Source organism: Podarcis vaucheri, assembly GCF_965113315.1.
Source record: "Podarcis vaucheri genome assembly, chromosome: 5".
Classification (NCBI taxonomy): domain Eukaryota; kingdom Metazoa; phylum Chordata; class Lepidosauria; order Squamata; family Lacertidae; genus Podarcis; species Podarcis vaucheri.
In genome coordinates, this window is record NC_138763.1 from 60029088 (window position 1) to 60048141 (window position 19054).

Consider the following 19054-nt stretch of genomic DNA (forward strand, 5'->3'; position numbering starts at 1 on the left):
CATTTCTACTCCTGACAGAAATGTTGTGAGTTTTATTTTTCAGTACTTTGGGCTCAGCTGCTTAATTGGCCAGGCTGGCAGCAGTAGGGAACCCAAAGTAATCAAAACCCAAAAGATCTGCTACGAAGTTGAGTCAAAACAGACTACAGGCAATTGCACATTGCAAGCATCTGGGATATGTTCCTTCCAAACTTGCCAGTACATTAAGAACACTTTTTAAACTGTACTTAAAAAGTAGACACCACTCTCTTCTCTTTGCCATTCATTGCCTGTTTCATACTTCCACATGTCAAGTTAAAGCATCTGCTTCCTTCCTGGTTCTGCCTCTCTTCTCCGTTGTTTTTTTTTTTTGTTATATTATTATTATTATTATTTATTATTTTATATCCCACCCATCTGGCTGGGTTTCCCCAGTCACTCTGAGCGGCTGCCAACAGAATATTAAATAGAATAAAACACCAAACAGTAAAAACTTCCCTAAACAGGGCAGCCTTCAGATGTCTTCTAAAAGTCAGATAGTTGTTTATTTCCTGGACATCTGATGGGAGGGAGTTCCACAGTGTGGTTGCAGCCACTGAGAAGGCCCTTTGCCTGGTTCCCTGTAACCTCACTTCTTGCAGTGAGGGAACTGACAGAAGGCCCTTGGTGCTGGACCTCAGTGTCCGGGCTGAACGATGGGGGTGGAGATGCTCCTTCAGGCAGTTGCAACTATTTCCCATTGAAGGTATGGTTCTAAACCTCTGAATCTCTTGCTTAATGCAATGCATTTACAATTATTTTCCACAACAAAATGTGTTTGGCCCATGGAGATCAATATATTGCGATATTGCAACACTTATGTTGTACACCTTAATCGTAAATTGCTCTGCTCTGCATTTAATGATTTAATTAAACATCATACATGGTAGATATCCTGAATAAAAGGCTGAGTTTACATTTTTTCTTTTTTTAAACTTGGCTACCTTCAAGTCCTATGAAAGGGCTTGAAACAAACTTAAGTACCACTTATCTCAATGGGCCTATGCTGAGTAAGTTTGGATCCAACCCTTAATTCTCAGAAGTAGGAGTAAAACTTTCATGAAACAGACATGAAATATTCATTTAAAATCATTCTTTTGGTTGAGAAATGAACTAGAAATTTCCTTGATTCACTTATTTGTTTGGAATCCTAGGAAGATGTGTCATTCTTCTAGCCTGTTTATCTGCAAATGAGAACCACACTATCTTTCTGTTTTGAAAGGCTCTGCATCTGCGTGGTTTTCAGCGTGTACCATTACAGCACAGATGCCAAAAAAAATGACAGCATCTACTTTGGTCACAAGCTATGCCAGATGTGTTTATCCTTACAGTTCAGATTGCTGCTGCTGCTTTGTGCTATTTCCAAAGCAAACTTAAACTGCAATCCAATCTGCACCTTCTTGGAAGTAAGCCCTATTTGAACTCAGTGGAACTTGCTTATATACAAACACACATAGATCAACTGTTTAAGTCTTTAAGAGACATCATGAACAACATAAAACATATAAATATATAGTATATATAATACGGTATATAGTATATAAAAATCAATGCATGTAAACACTTTATAGAAAACAATTTAATTGAAAATGTTTCATTATTTGAACTTTGTCCTAAGCTGATTTTCCTAAAACAAAACATAATATGTCAGATATCTACTTAATTCATTGTGGCTGGAATAATTCCGTCTTCCAAGAATGACATATACTTTTAGATTAAATTTTCACAGCAGAAAGTGATGATAAATGTGTTTTTCATTTTTAAAATTGATATTACAATATTCCTGGGAATCACAGCAACATGACTGATGGGCATTTTATTATTGTTTTAGTAGTAATGTGGAATAATTCATGGGTATCATGTTTTCAAGCTACACTTTGGGTTACGCTATCCTGTGTTTTTCTTGCTTTGCTATGCTATATTATTATATATCTTCTTCTTTTTTGCCAGAACACTTAGAAAGTGTGCAGTTAGCAGTGTTATGCTTACATAGTTTATAGCTGTCATCCTTCACAGCAGATAATTGCTAGTTCGTTCCTGATTCATTTCCCCTTTCACCTCTCCAGCATATAATGCATTAATGTTGGTAAGCAGTCTTTTCACAAAACCTGAAAGGCTTTTAATGTGCTTGTTCAGTCAAAAGTAGGTATGTTGGGTTTTGGTGCAGTGGTAGAGATGTGAAGGCCAGGGAGGAAACTGGGAAAATGTGGTGCTGGGATGTTCCCATTTTTCTTCCAATTTTCCAGAAACAAATAGGGAGTGTTTTTTGTTTGCTCGCAGGCGGCCCTTCCAAATTTTAATCAAAGTGCAGCCAAAGTTTGGATAGAAGTTTACTTATAAGAAAAAGAACAAGTTTTTGTTTTATCAGAAAAGCCTGTGCTTTGATGTTCTATCTCTCTCTGGGAATTATATATAATGCCTTGGGCTTGTTGTGCTGTATTGACTTTTACTGACAGATGGCATCAACTATTTTCTAGAGCCAAACCATCCACAAGGAGTAGGAGTAGCTATCACAGACTCCTATCTCGATGATAGTGTTTCTCTGTGGGCATGCATCCATGTTTTATATACAATTGACCCCTTATTTCCATAATAACAATTGATCAATGGAATTCACTGATCATCACATGGCTTTTGAAAGCATGACTCTTTATTGTGTGTGGCCCTCCTGCTGTTATAATAGTGTCTTAACTTTAAGCTGGAAAGACTTCATCTTCTGACCTCTCCTCGTCCTGGTTTCCTCCCTCTTTTCCCTCTCATTGTTGACACACCACCACTTCCCAGACTCTTCCCTTGCTGGTTCCCCTGTGCCCAACCAGTACGTGACAGGTATCAACGGAATGCACCTATAGAAACTGTCAATTCTGCTAATTTTGATATTGTTCTGCCATTAAAACTTCCTATCTTTCAATAATATACTGTATGCTGTTTTTCTTTACTCAAAGACTCATTACCACATCTCTTGCTGAAATAAAAGTATGTTTTCACATTTCTAACAAGAACATGGGCTGATTTCAGTGCTGCGCTTGCCCCTACAAATGCTGCTCAAAAGGGAAACCCAGCCAGATGGGTGGGGTATAAACAAACAACAACAACAACAACAACAACAACAACAACAATAATAAATTATTTATTTCTGGCAGCATTGCAAGTGGCAGGTACTGTGTTTAAAAACACTTAATTTTTGTGTGCCAACCAAAATTCGCACTGGCTTTCTGTGCTATCAGCTGCTTAGTGTGTGTGGTGCTGGCATGGAGATATTACACATTTTCCCTGTCACGAAGCAACAGCTATTCAAGTGATTTATCTATCAAATGGAGCATTGCTATAGTTAAGCACTTTTGGTGGTCTCAGGGAGGCGGGGGCTATCATTTTTTAGAAAGTGGTTATGTTTATAATTATGAAAGTTGTGCACCCTGCAGAAAAGTGAGGGGTACTGTGTAGGATGATGATATTATTTAACACTTAAGTTTTTGAACAAAAGTGTGGGACATTGTGTGTACAGAACATTGCAGAGTCACTTGACCACTAGGTTAAATGTCATCACTTTGTCTGTATAGCTACTTTCCATGTCATAATGACTCGGTCCACATCCTCTTTCCAGGAAACATCTGTTAGGAACCAGGAAATTCAGTAATAGCTTCCTCCATTTCTTTATGACTAGTGTGTATGTGAGAGAGAGCACACAAACATGCTTCTAGATTTTAGAATATGAGACTGCAGAAGATAATGTACAAAACATTGTATGATGATCATCTGTGAAGAAAAACATTTTAGAAATGGCAGTTCAAAAAAGCAGCATATCCTTTTCACTTTAAATATTTAACTATAAATTTTATGGAAAATTCAAAGTATCTTCATCTTCCATTTCAATCAGCTACAGTTGTGTGATTGCACCTAAATGCTTTGGGCCTACATAATTGTCTGCAAAATTGCCTCTGTAATTGTTTATGTTGGCAGTTTGCACCTCCAAATTGAAGGTCAGTGACTGAGGGATTTGGAAAAGGGAGGAGGGAGTGTTGGGAGTTAGCAAAATACACTCTAACACAGCTGTCCTCATTACCTACTGTAAGGGAAAAACTAATTAGTTTTATTGAATTCAGTTTTCTAGTGGAACTATTTGCAGCTTGTTAATCTTCATAATGCAGAATGACTGTTAAATGAATTTTAGTTCTATGGCTTTTGATGTGCGGTATAATAAACTGAAAGGATTGATTCAGATGCTATGCAGTACAACATCTTCCTCAAAGATGGATGAATTCTCTGTAGAATTCAGGACAGAATAAGTAGATTGCACAGATTATGAAACAACTATGTTAGTATCTCTGCAGTGCATTGTGACCTAATTTCTCATTCTATTTTCTGCATAGGCTGGCTGAAAAGAAGAATTAACACTATTTGTTTTGTTTTTTTTAAAAAAGAATTAAAACAACAACAATTGCATCTTCATCATATTCTGGTTGGGAGGAAGGATAATTCCATAAGAGGTGGTAGAGAACTGATTCCACCCACCAGGTTAGGGTTTCTCAGATTGAAACTGATTTGAAAATAATATAATTAATTAAAATCCAAACGAAAGTAAGATGGTGAGGGTAAAATAATAATTTGTTTCATCTGTGTTGCAAAAGGCTGGTGTTTCAACTGGTACAGCGAGGACATGGAAGAGGGTCTGTGAAAAGTAGAAGTAGGGAAATAAATCCCCAGGACCTCATCACCACAGACTTCAGTTGGCAGAAACATGTAGTGAACAAGTGTGTGCATGAGTATCTGCAGGGTTGGCCATGGGAGTGCTTTTTTCCTATGGATACGCAAGACACAAATCAAGACTTTGATAAAAAGAAGTTATTGACCATTTTGGCCAAGGCCTCCAGTGTTTGCTTAAAGCAGGGTTCAGCAAACTTTTTCCGCAGGGGGCCGGTCCACTGTCCCTCAGACCTTGTGGGGGGGCCGGACTATATTTTGAAAACAAAAATCCTCCCCACGAGTCTCCCCTCCCTTCACCACAGTACCGGACGAGCCCCGGCAGCTGCTTACCTGTGCCTTGCGAGCGGCAGGGGCTGGCAGCGGCGGAGGGACGATGAGCGGCATGAAAGGGTGAGGGGCTGCTTAAAATGGCTCTCAGCCAACCGCGGTGCAACAAAGCCCAGCCCCCTTCCCCCTCTAGGCAGGGCATGGAGAAGCCCGTAGGAGGGAGGGAGGAGGCGCTGCCGCGATGTGTGTGAGGGAGGGGGGCAGGAAATGGCACAGCCCGAATGACCAGAATCCCCACACCAATCCACGTGACGATTCCTGGACCGTCCGCGGGCCGGATCCAGTAGGCAATTGGGCCGGATCCAGCCCCCGGGCCTTAGTTTGCTGACCCCTGGCTTAAAGAGTTAACTACTTTGTGTTATATTTTCCTTTATGTTGTGGACAAACAACAAAAAAGCCTGACTGGTTTCCGACCTTATGTCTGACATTCACTGTAGCAAGGTGGAGTCTGTTTAAGAGGTGTGAATTTCAGAATTAGGAGTCTTTAGTTTAGAGTCCTACAGTATTGTTGTTCAGTGGACAAACTGAAAACAAATATAATGAATCAAAATAGTCAACAATCTGTAGTTCCAAGTCATAGACCATGCTCCACCCCGTAATTATTTTTGTGAACACGTGTGTGTGTGTGTGTGTGTGTGTGTGAGAGAGAGAGAGAGAGAGAGAGAGAGAGAAATTTCAGCAAATATAATCTCACAGAGAAGCAACCAGTGGCATGTCATTTTTTAAACATGTCATAAATTACTGTGAACACATGTTGAGCATTTTATGTATTTATATGGCTACTTTTATATGGAGACACTCTGAGGCTGAAATCTTATGTGCACTTACAAGAAGTAAGTCCCAGTGACCACAATAGGGCTTCCTTCTGAGTAACCATGCAAAGGGTGGTGCTATCAAATTTCCTGTGCTAAACTGCATGCTCATGATATACATCTCAGTTTCAAAGCAGGTTTGTCATGAGTGCCATCAACTGGAAAAAAACAGAATTGCTTAGGAGCTCAAGTCATTCTGTCCATTAACCTGGAATTAAACTTGGATGTGGTTTAGGTGTTGTTTGCACTAGAACATACCAGTGATCTATTTCCAGAATACAAATTGTATGTCCGCGGTCCACATACCTAGGTTCCTGAACAAATGATATTATGAATGTGTGGCAGATTGGTTCTAAAACATCCAGGGGTCCACATAGGTAGAGCAGACTCCCCACTACAGATGGTTGCCCTTCAACTTATGGACGGCTACCAGGAATGCAGTTTAGGGGGATGTGCAGTGGTGTCTGGTCAGTGGACTAGGCTAGTCTCCTATATGTTCCCCTGGTGCCTCCTTCCCAAAGCCTGGAAAGCTTTTGCCCAGCAGAGGGGGGGGGAGGTGCAATACTCCGATGGGTCCAAGAGCCCTTCCGCCACCTTCCCAAAGCCTGCCCAGCTTTGGGAAGGAGGCAAGAGGGCTCCTGAGTCCTGTCAGAGGGCTGGCACCTGCTTCCCAAAGCCCAGGAAGCTTCTGCCAAGCTTAGGGAAGGAGGCACAATGCTCACATGTGTGACATGGGAAACGTCAGGCCCACTCCATTGCCCTTGCAAGCTGACGCCTTTGGCCCTAACGGTTCCCCCACGAAAAAATTCACCGCGTGCCATTGGGGACACACGATTGCTCTGCTCCCTCTTTCCCTTTCCACGTGATTAGCATCCTTGAGTTATTTTGAACCGATCTCTAACTTTAGGGTAGAGGAAGCAGGCTTATTTGTTTAAAGTAGTTGTTTAAAATTAACATTGCATGAAACTCTTGCATAGGGCTTACATGACCCAAATTTCCTTCCTCCAGCCATGTGTTCATTCCTTCCTGAGCAAGGCTTTTGCCAGTTTGAGTTGCAGGTCTTTCAATATATGCAAGTTCTGTTTTTCAGTACTTGCCTTGTGGTTCAAATTCCACAATGAGGTGTCTTGCTACACAAACAACAAAAGAATATTGGATATATATTCTAAGTGATTGCACTGGAGACAAAAGCTTGCATATAAATATAGAAATGTGTCATCAGTTTAGAGCAACAATATGTATATATATTTATATAAACATTTTAAATTCTCTCTTTCTCTTTTTCCTTTGCAGCCTATAGCATCTTCTTCTAGTAGGTGAGTACACTGCATAATCTAACTATTAACAATTATCCACCAGTATATTCAAGTATACTACTATTTTAAAGAAATTTCACAACATTATGAAGTTAACAGCTTGAAGCTATATAGCAGCCAAACTACCGTATATTTAAATTTTATAGGTCAGCATGTTTTATAGGGGGTAGCCTTTGCAGTCTCACTTTTCCTTCTCGTATTAGTTGTTAGGATATAATTTGGCATGTATTAGTTTGCAGCCTTGAAAATAAAGTGCTTCTTATCACTGACATACATCTGAAGCCCATTGTCAGATAATGGTGCTGATTATAGTTGCTTGTGACACAGATCTGCTATTGGGAAAATGGCTGAAAAAGAACTATTCTAGAACCACGTCGGCAGAATTGGGCTGCTTTCATTGTTAGAGCCATTCATTGCTTCAGTTCTGAATGCCAGGTTTAAAAAGTAGGACGATTCAAAATAGAAAGATAGAAATGGGTAAAGGGGGCATTTTGAAGCCACATCTGCCTAGGCAAATAATACCTGGTTTTATTTTTTTTTTTTTAGTTTGTTTTAAAAGGATGTGCGTGAAGGATAATATGGTAGGAAACTTGTGCAGGTTTCTTAGCAATGAACATTTAACTGAGGAAATAATGTTGCTTAGGGTTGCATGTGAAAGCTATAAATTGCCTTGAGTTATTTTGAACTGCTTTGTTCCAACTTCAGCGATATTCAAGCTTCTGGCAGAAGTCATTATACTGTATGTTGAAAATACGTTGCTTCTTTGTTATAGGTGTATCACCTAAGACTATGATTAAGCTGTTCTGGAGAGGCACCTAAAAGGTGGCTATTAGGAATTAGGAGGTATATACTCATTCTCACAGCCCAGTGAAGGAATTTGAGGCACAGGCTGGCTGCAGGGCAGCATGGTTACTGTCATGGCCAAAAGAGCTAATAATAAAATAATCATAGAGTTGGAAGGGACTCTATGACTCTAAACAACAAGAGTCGTTTAGTCCAACCTGCTGCAATGCAGGAATCTTTTGCCCAACATGGGGCTCGAACCCACAACCTTGAGATTAAGAGTCTCATGCTCTACTGACTGAGCTGGGTCTCCCCAGGATCTCATGGGGTTTCTTCATCTTGCATGGCTGGATGAGATCTTAGAGAAGGGAGGGAAAACAGGCCCTTTAAAAAGGGCAGTCCCACCAGACTTGGCTTCTCTTTCCTTTCATCACCTTTACTCTTAATTGGCTTTGTAATATGTATTGTTGCGATACCATTGTTTATAGAGCGATCCTAGCCATGTCAACACAGTGGTAAGGCCTATTGAATTCAATGAGGCTAACTCCCAGGTAAGTAGGATTAGGATTGCTGCCTTAGCGTGTGATTCCCGATTGTCAGTCTGGTAAGAAGGAAACTGCTGGAAGCAGAAGTGACACAGGAACCAACAGCTGCTTAAATAGGCAAGTGAAAACAGTACGTGAAGCGTTTCACATGCTCTAAAACCACCTTGCTGTTTCACGCACATCCCCAAATAGCTCCAAAAAAAAAGCTTCATAGGTGAAGCCAGACATCATTCTGGAGTTTGCTAGAACAGTATTGCTTTTCAATGAAAATTTGTCGTCTTTGTCTGTGCATCAGATACTGGACACATGGACAACTGCAGCTGCGTAAGCTAAATCCACAGTGGATTTGTAGTGCTGTAGTCATTTATTGTGTCAGCAAGCAGGCTATACTAGGGGCTTGAATTACCACCTTTGTTGGAAGGTAGGACTGATATGAATTTTTAATCTCAACAAGGAATGCTACGAAGCAGCCTACTTCATAATAGGGAATACTGTGGACCTGGGTCTTACCCTTGCATATTATTGTGAGTTTCATTTAAGGCATTCTCTTTCGTCTTACTCTCTTCAAGTTTTCTACTTATGTCTTTTTGTAGGAAGCAAAGGAGATTTGCAGCTGCGTGGGGGAGGGGAATGTTCCTACACTTACGAATGAGTTTGAAAGCCAGCAATTTCTTAATCATTTACCAGAATGGTTGTTTCCTATTCCAGCAGCAGAAGGAAATGTTTACATTATGAGACGCAGCAGCCTTTTCCAGACAATCCTATGACTCTGGCTTTTTGACTATTTATCACATGCAACAGCTACTATAATTATGCCCAGCAGTCAAGGTTTCCATTTAGAAAAGCATGAGTAGCTGGTGGAGGGATGGGCTGGGACACCAATATATTTTCTATTTAAAAGGAACTTAGTTGCATATGAACTGGGATTTCCTGAAACAAAGATTTGCTGATAAAGGCTTACTTTACAGTTGGTAGGCAAAATGGATCCCAGGGTATTATGTTGGTTGTCCGTTAGATCTGTTCTGGATGAAAAAGAGGTAAAAGAGTATATTGGATTGTTTTATTTAATGAAGTATGTTTTTAATGAAGTGTGTATTTATTGAGGTGTGCAGTGTAAGAGAGAATATATTGTAAACAATACAGTTTATTAGTTAAATATATTACAGTGCTTTTTCTAAGATCACATTTCATAGATGTGGAAAGGTGCCAGAAAAGGAATAAAATCACAGGAATCTATAACAAAATTAAGATTCTGAACTTGGAAAGTGATATGTTCTGTTTAATATGACAAATAGCATGAGCCTGTAATGTTTACTTGGAATTAAGATTCACTGAGAGGAATGGGGCTCTCAAGTAAGTGTGCGTATGATAATGACCGTAATGGAATAGAAAACAATTGTCAATACCAAGCAATTGTTCGTTTATAGAAAAGTGAAATACGTACATGGATCATTGTGTCGAAATCAGTGCATTAAAGATAAATTTTACTTACAATTTTAGAAATAATATATAAGACCTCCTGTATTAAGAACACAAGTAGTGTTTTAATAGCTTTATTTCAATAATAATTGGAACTTAAATTATTTTATATTCTGTTGGGTGTAGACTTACTAATTCATATATAATTTCTAACAGTGAAGTTGCTGTGGAGTAGGCTGTTGGTCTAAAAATAACAGAATTAAAAAACATTTTTCATATGTGGAGGAGCTAGAAATATTATTCTGTGTAATTCAGTAATATTTAAATCTGGATAAAAGATCAGAAAGATAACAGAAAGGAACATTAGGAGATTTTGGCCCATGCCCATAATACCTTTCAGTTCTAAGTAAATTGTAAATACCTACGGGCTATGCTCCTGCTGTTGAGTGTGAAAAGTCTTCCACTGTGCTAAACAGATTTTCAGCATTGGTGGAAGAGGAAGGAGAATTTTGTGAATTTCTATCTAATTGTCTGTTCTATCAAATTCAACAACACTCATTTTGGTGGGGAAAGAGAGCATGCAGTGAATGATCACATGCTGGATGGAGGCTGTTTCTTTTTGACCTCAGAACGTATGGAAACAACCCTGCAGGGATAGTCAATGGGGCGCCACCCATATGTCATTGGACTACAACTCCCATCAGCCTCAGTCAGAATGGCCAATGGTCAGCCTGGCTGAAATGTGTTCTCAAACCTGATACATCCTTCTGCCTGCCTGGATGGAAGATAGAGGGGGGTGTGAATGTGTGTAGAAACTCTGGCACGGCCCCCCAGGAGGTTGTCCAGAAAGGAATGTGAGCCTTTGGTTGAAAAGGGTTTCCCACCCCTGTGCGAAGCTATCTCCTTCCTGGTGTGTTTATCCACTTGTTCAAAGGGGGGAACAAAGCGGGAACAGTCGGGCTTTGTGCAGCAGCCCAGTTTCCGCACAGTATGGTTTACTGAAGCTAATTGTTACATGTGAACTTAGCCATTATCAGATGTGGAGTGTATTTCTACCCTTCTAATTGGCTGGAAATTGCAGTAAATGCATTTCCTGACACTTTGCTTTTTGAATGATTTTATTATGCCCTGTAATTATATTTCATTTGTATTATGTGAAACACTCTTGAAGGCATGGCAAGGAGCATTTTCTTTGTTTTTTTAAAAATAATAATAATAGATAATAAATTTTATTTGTACCCTGCCCTCCCCAGCCAAAGCCAGGCTCAGAGCGGCATTAAAAAAAATACATAAAATACAATACATAATATTGATGAATATGATAGAAATTCCAGAAATAAATTCCCAAACTTTCATTTTGAAATACTTATACATTTAAACCAGGAGGAAAAATGAATCTGCAATGCATATAAAGGTAATAGCAAAATAGGCTTTTGGGGTGAGTAGGGGGACTAAGTCTACATGAAAGAAAATGTTTGGTTTTCACTGTCCTTTGCCAGACTGCGACTGGTAAGCAAGGTAGTTTACATTTGCTTAGGTGCAGGTGTCATGTCATAGAATAATAGAAACATAGAAGAGTTGGAAGAGACCCCAAGGGTCATCTAGTCCAACCCCCTTTCATTGTCTGCATATAGTTACTCTGCAAAGCAAATAATGCATGAAGACCACCTGCAGATATAACTGTGTGCAAGATTTAGCAAAGCTGTCCTATTTTAAGGACTGATGCCCTTTATATGCTTCATGAATGCTTAATAGTGTATGTGAATTTTTTTATCGTGGAGTAAATCCATTTTTTAAAAACACTGCAGTAGAAAATAACATATGCTCTCTTAGTGAAGTCCTTGCTTGTTAGCATTAATATAATGCACACAGTTCTTTAAAGGCAGCAACATGGTCCCGGACCAGAAGGCGTTTAGACTGACATGATTATTTGTGAAAGAAGAAAATGACATTTCAGTAAACAAAGTGTGCATGCAGGCACCAATGTGTGCTTTATCCAGCTGTCTCCCCTGTTCATATATATATAATCAGAGATGGAGGGGGAGGGCTGTTGTTTTATTAATCTGTGAAAATGAGCCACCTTCCATACACTGATTTTAGTAATATTTCCCAGTGTGAATCACTTCCTGTATCTGAGCTGTCCTGGTGTCAATGCTTCCATGTTACTCAACACAGGGGCAGGGGTGAGCTGAGTAGCCCTGGCTTCTCTCTGAACAGCTCAACTGTCTGTGGCTATAACATCTTCCTGTGTGAAGCTGTACTGTACTTATGAAGCGTTCGACACAAACTGGAACTCTGCACAATTTGAATTCTGGGTCATGTGGAGCCCTTTGCATCTACAGTGTTACTACAGATAGCTGCACTGTTCAAGTGGACGTTGGAGTATGGGCTACTCAGTGTGCTCCCATGTCTGTCACGAGGAACATAGTACAGTGGTACCTTGGGTTACATACGCTTCAGGTTACATACGCTTCAGGTTACAGACTCCGCTAACCCAGAAATAATACCTCGGGATAAGAACAGAAATCATGCAGCGGCGGTGCAGTGGCAGCAGGAGGCCCCATTAAGCTAAAGTGGTGCTTCAGGTTAAGAACAGTTTCAGGTTAAGAACAGACCTCCAGAATGAATTCTTAACCTGAGGTACCACTGTATTAATTACTGAGGAGGGCTGCAACTTAACTCTGTATGTTTTCACTTCACGGCTGTTTTCTTTATGTCATACTCAACTTTCTATCTTAGCTAATATTAGAAGATCATTTTTTCAGTTCCTTCCTCCTTAACTTGAAATTAGCATTTACCACACATGTGTATTGCATGTTATTTTTAAATTTTGTTGTAGCTGCAGAGAGGTCAGGCAGGAGAGAGTCCTGTAGCTAGAAGGAAGTGAAATGTAACATGAAGAAATGACATCATCCCTGTCTTCTCCTACTCTGTTTCCCAAGCCTGATACATAATAGTGCAGATTGGATCTTTTATGTTAAAAGGAAACACATTAACAACACTTGGCACAATAGGGTTCTTGGAAACTGGAGCAGCTGAAAGAAACATAAGACCCTTTGACATGTTTTATGCAGGTTGAATGGCTATGTTTGCACAGTTGAAGCGCCTAGGTAAACCTACATTTGCAATGATCTAAAGAGTTCTATGGATTGCTACAGCGCACGGAAATGCTGTTTATCTTCCTCCCACAGTGGTACCTATTTGTCTACTTGCACTGGCATGCTTTCAAACTGCTAGGTTGGCAGGAGCTGGGATAGAGCAATAGGAGCTCACCCCGTCACAGGGATTTGAACTGCCGACCTTCCAATTGGCAAGCCCAAGAGGCTCAGTGGTTTAGACAGCGCCACCTGCATCCCAGTAAACCAGTCTGTAAGTAACTGTGAGCAAGGAAAGTACCCTAAAATTAAATATCTTCATTTAACTAGCTTAGTATCTGTCCACCTTTGGACTCAACAGGTAGGCACACTTTCCTTCTATAGCCGTCAAGCATGAAGGGAGATTTAGAGATGCTTGAATCAATAGATTTACTGGACACATTTTAATGCTTAGATCCCAATAATTTAAATAGGATTTACACTTAACTTTCTCTGTTCTGGAATTCATAATAAGGTCAGATAGACAAGAACATTCTATCTGTCAGTTATACTCTTCATTTCATAAATAAGTCTCCTTTCAGTAGATCAGGTTTTATTGACCTTCAGTAAATTATTGCTAAACCTTGAGTGTTACAACTTCCAACCTATTAAATTCTCCCAATTTATAAAAAACCTTTATTGTTCCTATCAATCATTGTGCAGTGAATGTATAGCACATTATCTCTTTTGCAAATCACACTGTTTTTAAATCATTTAGGATGCTATTCACAGTGTTAAGGCACCATCTTGTGAAGCTGTTGCAAGCTTAAATAGCAAGATAAGATAACCACCATATGTCTACCCGATTATGCTTATTTAATATTCTCTATACCCTGACACTACTGGACTGAAGCCTGTGCATTTCCAGTTCTTTTGACATAAGCTTGTTTTGATCTCTCTCTCTCTTTTTAGGGCATGTTAGGAAAATGTGACACCATTTTCTTCAGGTATTTTGAGGTTATTTGTCGTATATTTTATTAACTCTCTATATAAGCACCTTTATTAATAGACCATTTTGTTGTTGCTTGACATAAATGAGTTACCAGCATATAGCTGCAAGTAAAATATCACTTAGAAAACTTTTGAGCTCCCTTTGCTCAGGTACTATATGTCATGGAAGCATAGAATCATAGAACTGTAGCGTTGGAAGGGCACCACAAGGGCCATCTAGTCAAACCCTCTGCAAGGCAGGAATCTTTTGCTCAGTGTAGGGCTCGAATCCATCATTATCATTCCTCATCCCTGTGGCAATCTTGCTACCCATAAGGCCTAGAAGCAATCAGATCTGGCATTGCTTGTCTTCTTTCTCCTGGAAATGTGGGTCATTATTGCATTGGTCACTAGACATATTTGCTGCCAATAATCCAGTGAATGAATGAATGAATTGAATTGCTGAGATATATAAGAGAAGTTTTGTGAAACATTTCTTTATGGATACAGTGCCGTACAGAATATAACAGGCGCACAGCTGTTAAAAATTCTTCGCTTATTAGTCTAGGCAAAAAAAAAAAAAAAAGGAACAGCAATTCCTTACAGATAGAACAGTTGAACTTGAGATCAATTGAAGTTGAGGGTAAGAGGCTTACCTGCAGTGTTTTTCTTCTAGTTGAGTAGCGCCAGAAAAAAAGCACTGCTTACCTGAGTTCACCATGAGTCAATGATTAAGCTGGGTCTATGAAATACAATGAGGATTTTAATTTGGTATTCAAAATGGTACTAATCTGCTTTTAAATGTGTTATGGGAGGGGAGATTATTGGTTTGTTTTTGTTCTTCTATTTATTATGTATTTTGTGTTTTTTATATTGTGATCTTTTGTTGTGAACCACCTTGAGATCTATGGTTGAAGTGCAGTATACAAATTTAATAATAACAATAGTAATAATAATACAAGATTATGACATGCTGAATTGTTTGTAAGCATCCATGCTGGCTGTTATGTTTAAATGATCCTGAGAAGGTAGATAAGGTAAAAAATGAAAAGATTTATATGGCGGACTTCATGGGTACCCTAGAGCAATGGTTTTCAACCAGAAATTGCAAACATCGTGAATCAGTGTAGCATTTTGATAATTTTGTGGGGAGTGAAATAAAGCAAAAATGTGGAAACTTTATTGTGTCACTTCTCTGCCTCGTGACACAATGCAACATTTGTAATGCATTTTAAAAAAATACAGTGGTACCTCAGGTTAAGTACTTAATTCGTTCCGGAGGTCCGTACTTAACCTGAAACTGTTCTTAACCTGAAGCACCACTTTAGCTAATGGGGCCTCCTGCTGCCGCCGCACCACCGGAGCACGATTTCTGTTCTCATCCTGAAGCAAAGTTCTTAACCTGACACAATATTTATGGGTTAGTGGAGTCTGTAACCTGAAGCGTATATAACCTGAAGCGTATGTAACCCGAGGTACCACTGTAATCCACCACTTACCTACACAGTAGCATTCTTTTCTTCATGGAATATTTTATTGCAGTTAAATAATAACTGGACAGTTGATTGGCATGGCACTCTTAAGTTAAAAAAAGGTAAAGGTAAAGGACCCCTGACAGTTAAGTCCAGTCGCAGATGACTCAGGGGTTGTGGCACTCATCTCGCTTTATAGGCTGAGGGAGCCGACGTTTGTCCACAGACAGTTTTTCCGGGTCATGTGGCCAGCATGACTAAGCCACTTGCGGCGCAACGGAACTCCGAAACCAGAACAGTGCATGGAAACACTGTTTATCTTCCCGCAGGAGCAGTACCTATTTCTCTACTTGCACTTTTTTGGCGTGCTTTCAAACTGCTAGGTTGGCAGGAGCAGGGGCCGAGCAACGGGAGCTCACCCCGTCGTGGGGATTTGAACCGCCGACCTTCTGATCGGCAAGCCCAAGTGGCTCAGTGGTTTAGACCACAGCGCCACCCACGTCCCTACTCTTAAGTTGGACATAATTTTATTGGGCTTTTGGAGGTTTCTTAGAGGTTTAGAAGCCAGTGCTGAGTTCTACAATGTTAGGGATATGGTTTCTTAGTGGATATTGTGGTTGGTGCCCATTGAATCCTCACACGATACATCTCAGAACCCTTGGTTGGCTTGAGTATGAAACAAAATGGTACGATATTTCTATTGTCCCCTTGCCAAAGTCTACATTCTTTATACAACAAAACAAAAATCAATTGCTAGCTCTTACGTGCTCATATGTTAGCATTTCATTTATGACGAGTTGGGTATTTTTCTCCCAAAAGGGGAGTTTTATTGGAAAAAAGTTTCACATGGTGGTAATTGGCTTGAAACTGAACTAAAAGAGAATCAAGTTAAATTCCAGCCTTAAAACTGACATGTTCTTTCAAGCATCTTTAGCAATATTTTATCATGTACATCACTACAACTGAGTTGCTAATTAACTGTGGCTATTAGGTGAGAGAGGTGGTTAAACTACCTTGTATTTAGAATTATAGCTTCTGGCATTTAGGATGTATAATTTAAGACTTGACACAATGCATTAATTTGTGCAGACTTCATAATTTTATGTTGCATTGCTGATAAGTATGCTGTTTCTTAATTAGGCTTTATATTAAAATTATGTATCTGATTTGCTCTGTGCAAGCTTTACCAAGTAAAACAAATGATTTGACTTATATTTTCAGTATTTATTAATGAGAAATGGGAGCTGAGCATTATTGCTGTGACAGCTTCTGAAGATAAGTGGTATTGTTTAAAAATACCATGGAACTCAAATTGTGATCAAACAATGTAATATGGTTACTTATAATTATGGCACAAGAAGATTATTATTTCAAGAATTCCCATTAATAAAGACAATTTACTTATTATTATTAACACCCATAGTTCCTCGGTGCGTATATCCACATATAGATGAAACATATGTATTTATGGCCAATGACACGTCTGTGCAGATTTGTTTCTGCAAAAATTGGTGCTTGAGATCTTCTGTACACATGCAACTGGTTAGTGAAAAAAATAGCTCATCCTTTTTCAGCATCTTTAATTGTGATGTTTGGATTGTTTCCGAGGCTGTAGATAGCATCACACTTTGTGCAACTGGAGTTATACGATACAAAAAAATACTCTTCGCTGAGCACCTCAGCCCTTGGGCGTAGTAGCAGAAGTACTTAGTCACAATACCAGAGTAGATTTCTACACTATCTGAAGGGGTCCACGCAAAATTCCTCTTCCCTTATTCCTGAGGAATGTGCTGTGCATTGCTGCACTGTCCAGGGGTGCATTGAGAAGATGGTAGTTGTATGCTGATGCACAGTTTAGTGTTGTGATTGATGTATTTCCTGAGTTGTAGATGATGGGGGTGGGGAACACAGAATTAAATCGTGTGTGGATTCTTCTACATGCCTCAGTGTGGGAATGGGTAGAGTAACAATGTGGCTGTGGAAATTTCAGGGTACAGTGGTACCTCAGGTTAAGTACTTAATTCGTTCCGGAGGTCCGTACTTAACCTGAAACTGTTCTTAACCTGAAGCACCACTTTAGCTAATGGGGCCTCCTGCTGCTGCCGTGCCGCCGGAGCACAATTTCTGTTCTCATCCTGAAGCAAAGTTCTTAACCTGAAGCACTGTTTCTGGGTTAGCAGAGTCTGTAACCTGAAGCATATATAACCTGAAGCGTATGTAACCAGAGGTACCATTGTATTCCTGTTGTGGCCCAAAAAGATGTGGAGCAGATTAGATAGTTCAGTATCTTGTCTATTTCTTTGAAGAAGCAGAGGGCTGTATCCAGAGCCAGTCCTACTCAGAGTAAACAGATTGAAACTAATTGACATGACTAACTTGTGTACACAGTACTCCTTGCCTCTGGATTAGTTGCCTTGTTTTGGAGAATTTCTGCCAGGTACATGACTGGAAAGTTGATCCTTTACACAAGGTTACAGTTATAGTTTACTATCTTTGTTGCCTCTTTATGGTTCTAATTTCAAACTGCAAGCTTATTGCATTTAGCTCTGCGAAATCACTAATACTGTGACAGCGCTATATGAATAATAAAAATAAATGGTGATAACATTAACTATAATTACACCAAGTTAATGAGGTATTTTGTCTTTATTATTATTTTGCCTTTAAATCTAAAAGTCCCCATAGAGAAAGCAGTTCTAGTTTTGCTGAACACAAACCATACTGAGATAGATATCTTCCATTTATTAATAATATAGCTAAGAGAATAGTTGTTTAGAGAAGCATGGTTTAAAAACAAGCAAACAAACAAACAAACTTGCAGGTGGTGTTTCTTCTGCAATTAGGACAGGGCTGCCAAAAGACTTGTTTCAAAAGAATATAAATGAAGTTTAGATCATTCAAAATAATAGCGTTAACCAAAAATGATAATAATTACAATTGCAAAATAGAAACTAATTCCCTGTTTATTCAATTATTCATTTCTAGATGGCTATATATAAGGAAATCTGGATTTTCCCTAGTGTTTCATGAGCAGCTGAAAAGCATAAAACTATAGAGCTAATTAATGCAAGTATAGCTGTGATACTTGAACAGTGATTACCAACATATTACAAACTTCACGCATACATCAGTACTGTAGGTATTAAAAATATATCTTGGAACTTAGTCCTTCTAAATTCTACTCTTAACTTTATAGAAGCTGCTTTTTTCAGACTGCTAAGTTTGGAAATGGTTGCCTTGTACTTGAAATAATGTAAATGGAATTTGAGATTAAAGTTCTGTAATCTGAAAAGATAATTTAATGTTCAGTAAGGTATTTTAGACATTATCAAAATATTTCAGTGCTGAAATTAAATTCAGAGTAAAATGTAATGATTATCATGACTTTTTAACAATGAACTTTGCAAGTTTCTCATTCAAACTATCATTATGTAAGATATGATACCTTAGTTTATGGGATATGTATTGTTATTTGATCATAGCCAACTAATAGAGTTACCTGGTAATATAGAATTGACAGGTCACACAAAATGAAGTGGGCATCTTAACATTTTATATGTACTCTTAATTCTCCATTTCATGCTAATGTATCTG

The 19054-nt window shown here is 39.1% G+C and overlaps 1 protein-coding gene across 7 annotated transcripts in view; it reads left to right on the top strand.

Moving 5' to 3' along the window:
• PTPRE (protein tyrosine phosphatase receptor type E) overlaps positions 1–19054 on the top strand; it is a 143481-nt gene that overhangs the window by 59216 nt on the left and 65211 nt on the right. For 5 of the 7 annotated variants that reach the window (XM_082222867.1, XM_082222869.1, XM_082222870.1 and 2 more), the window contains one exon: positions 7155–7177. In XM_082222867.1, coding sequence (XP_082078993.1) covers positions 7155–7177 — 23 coding nt within the window. Of the gene's footprint in view, positions 1–5832; positions 5883–7154; positions 7178–9425; positions 9543–19054 lie in introns of those variants that run through there. The other 2 variants (XM_082222873.1, XM_082222871.1) reach the window with 2 other exon arrangements.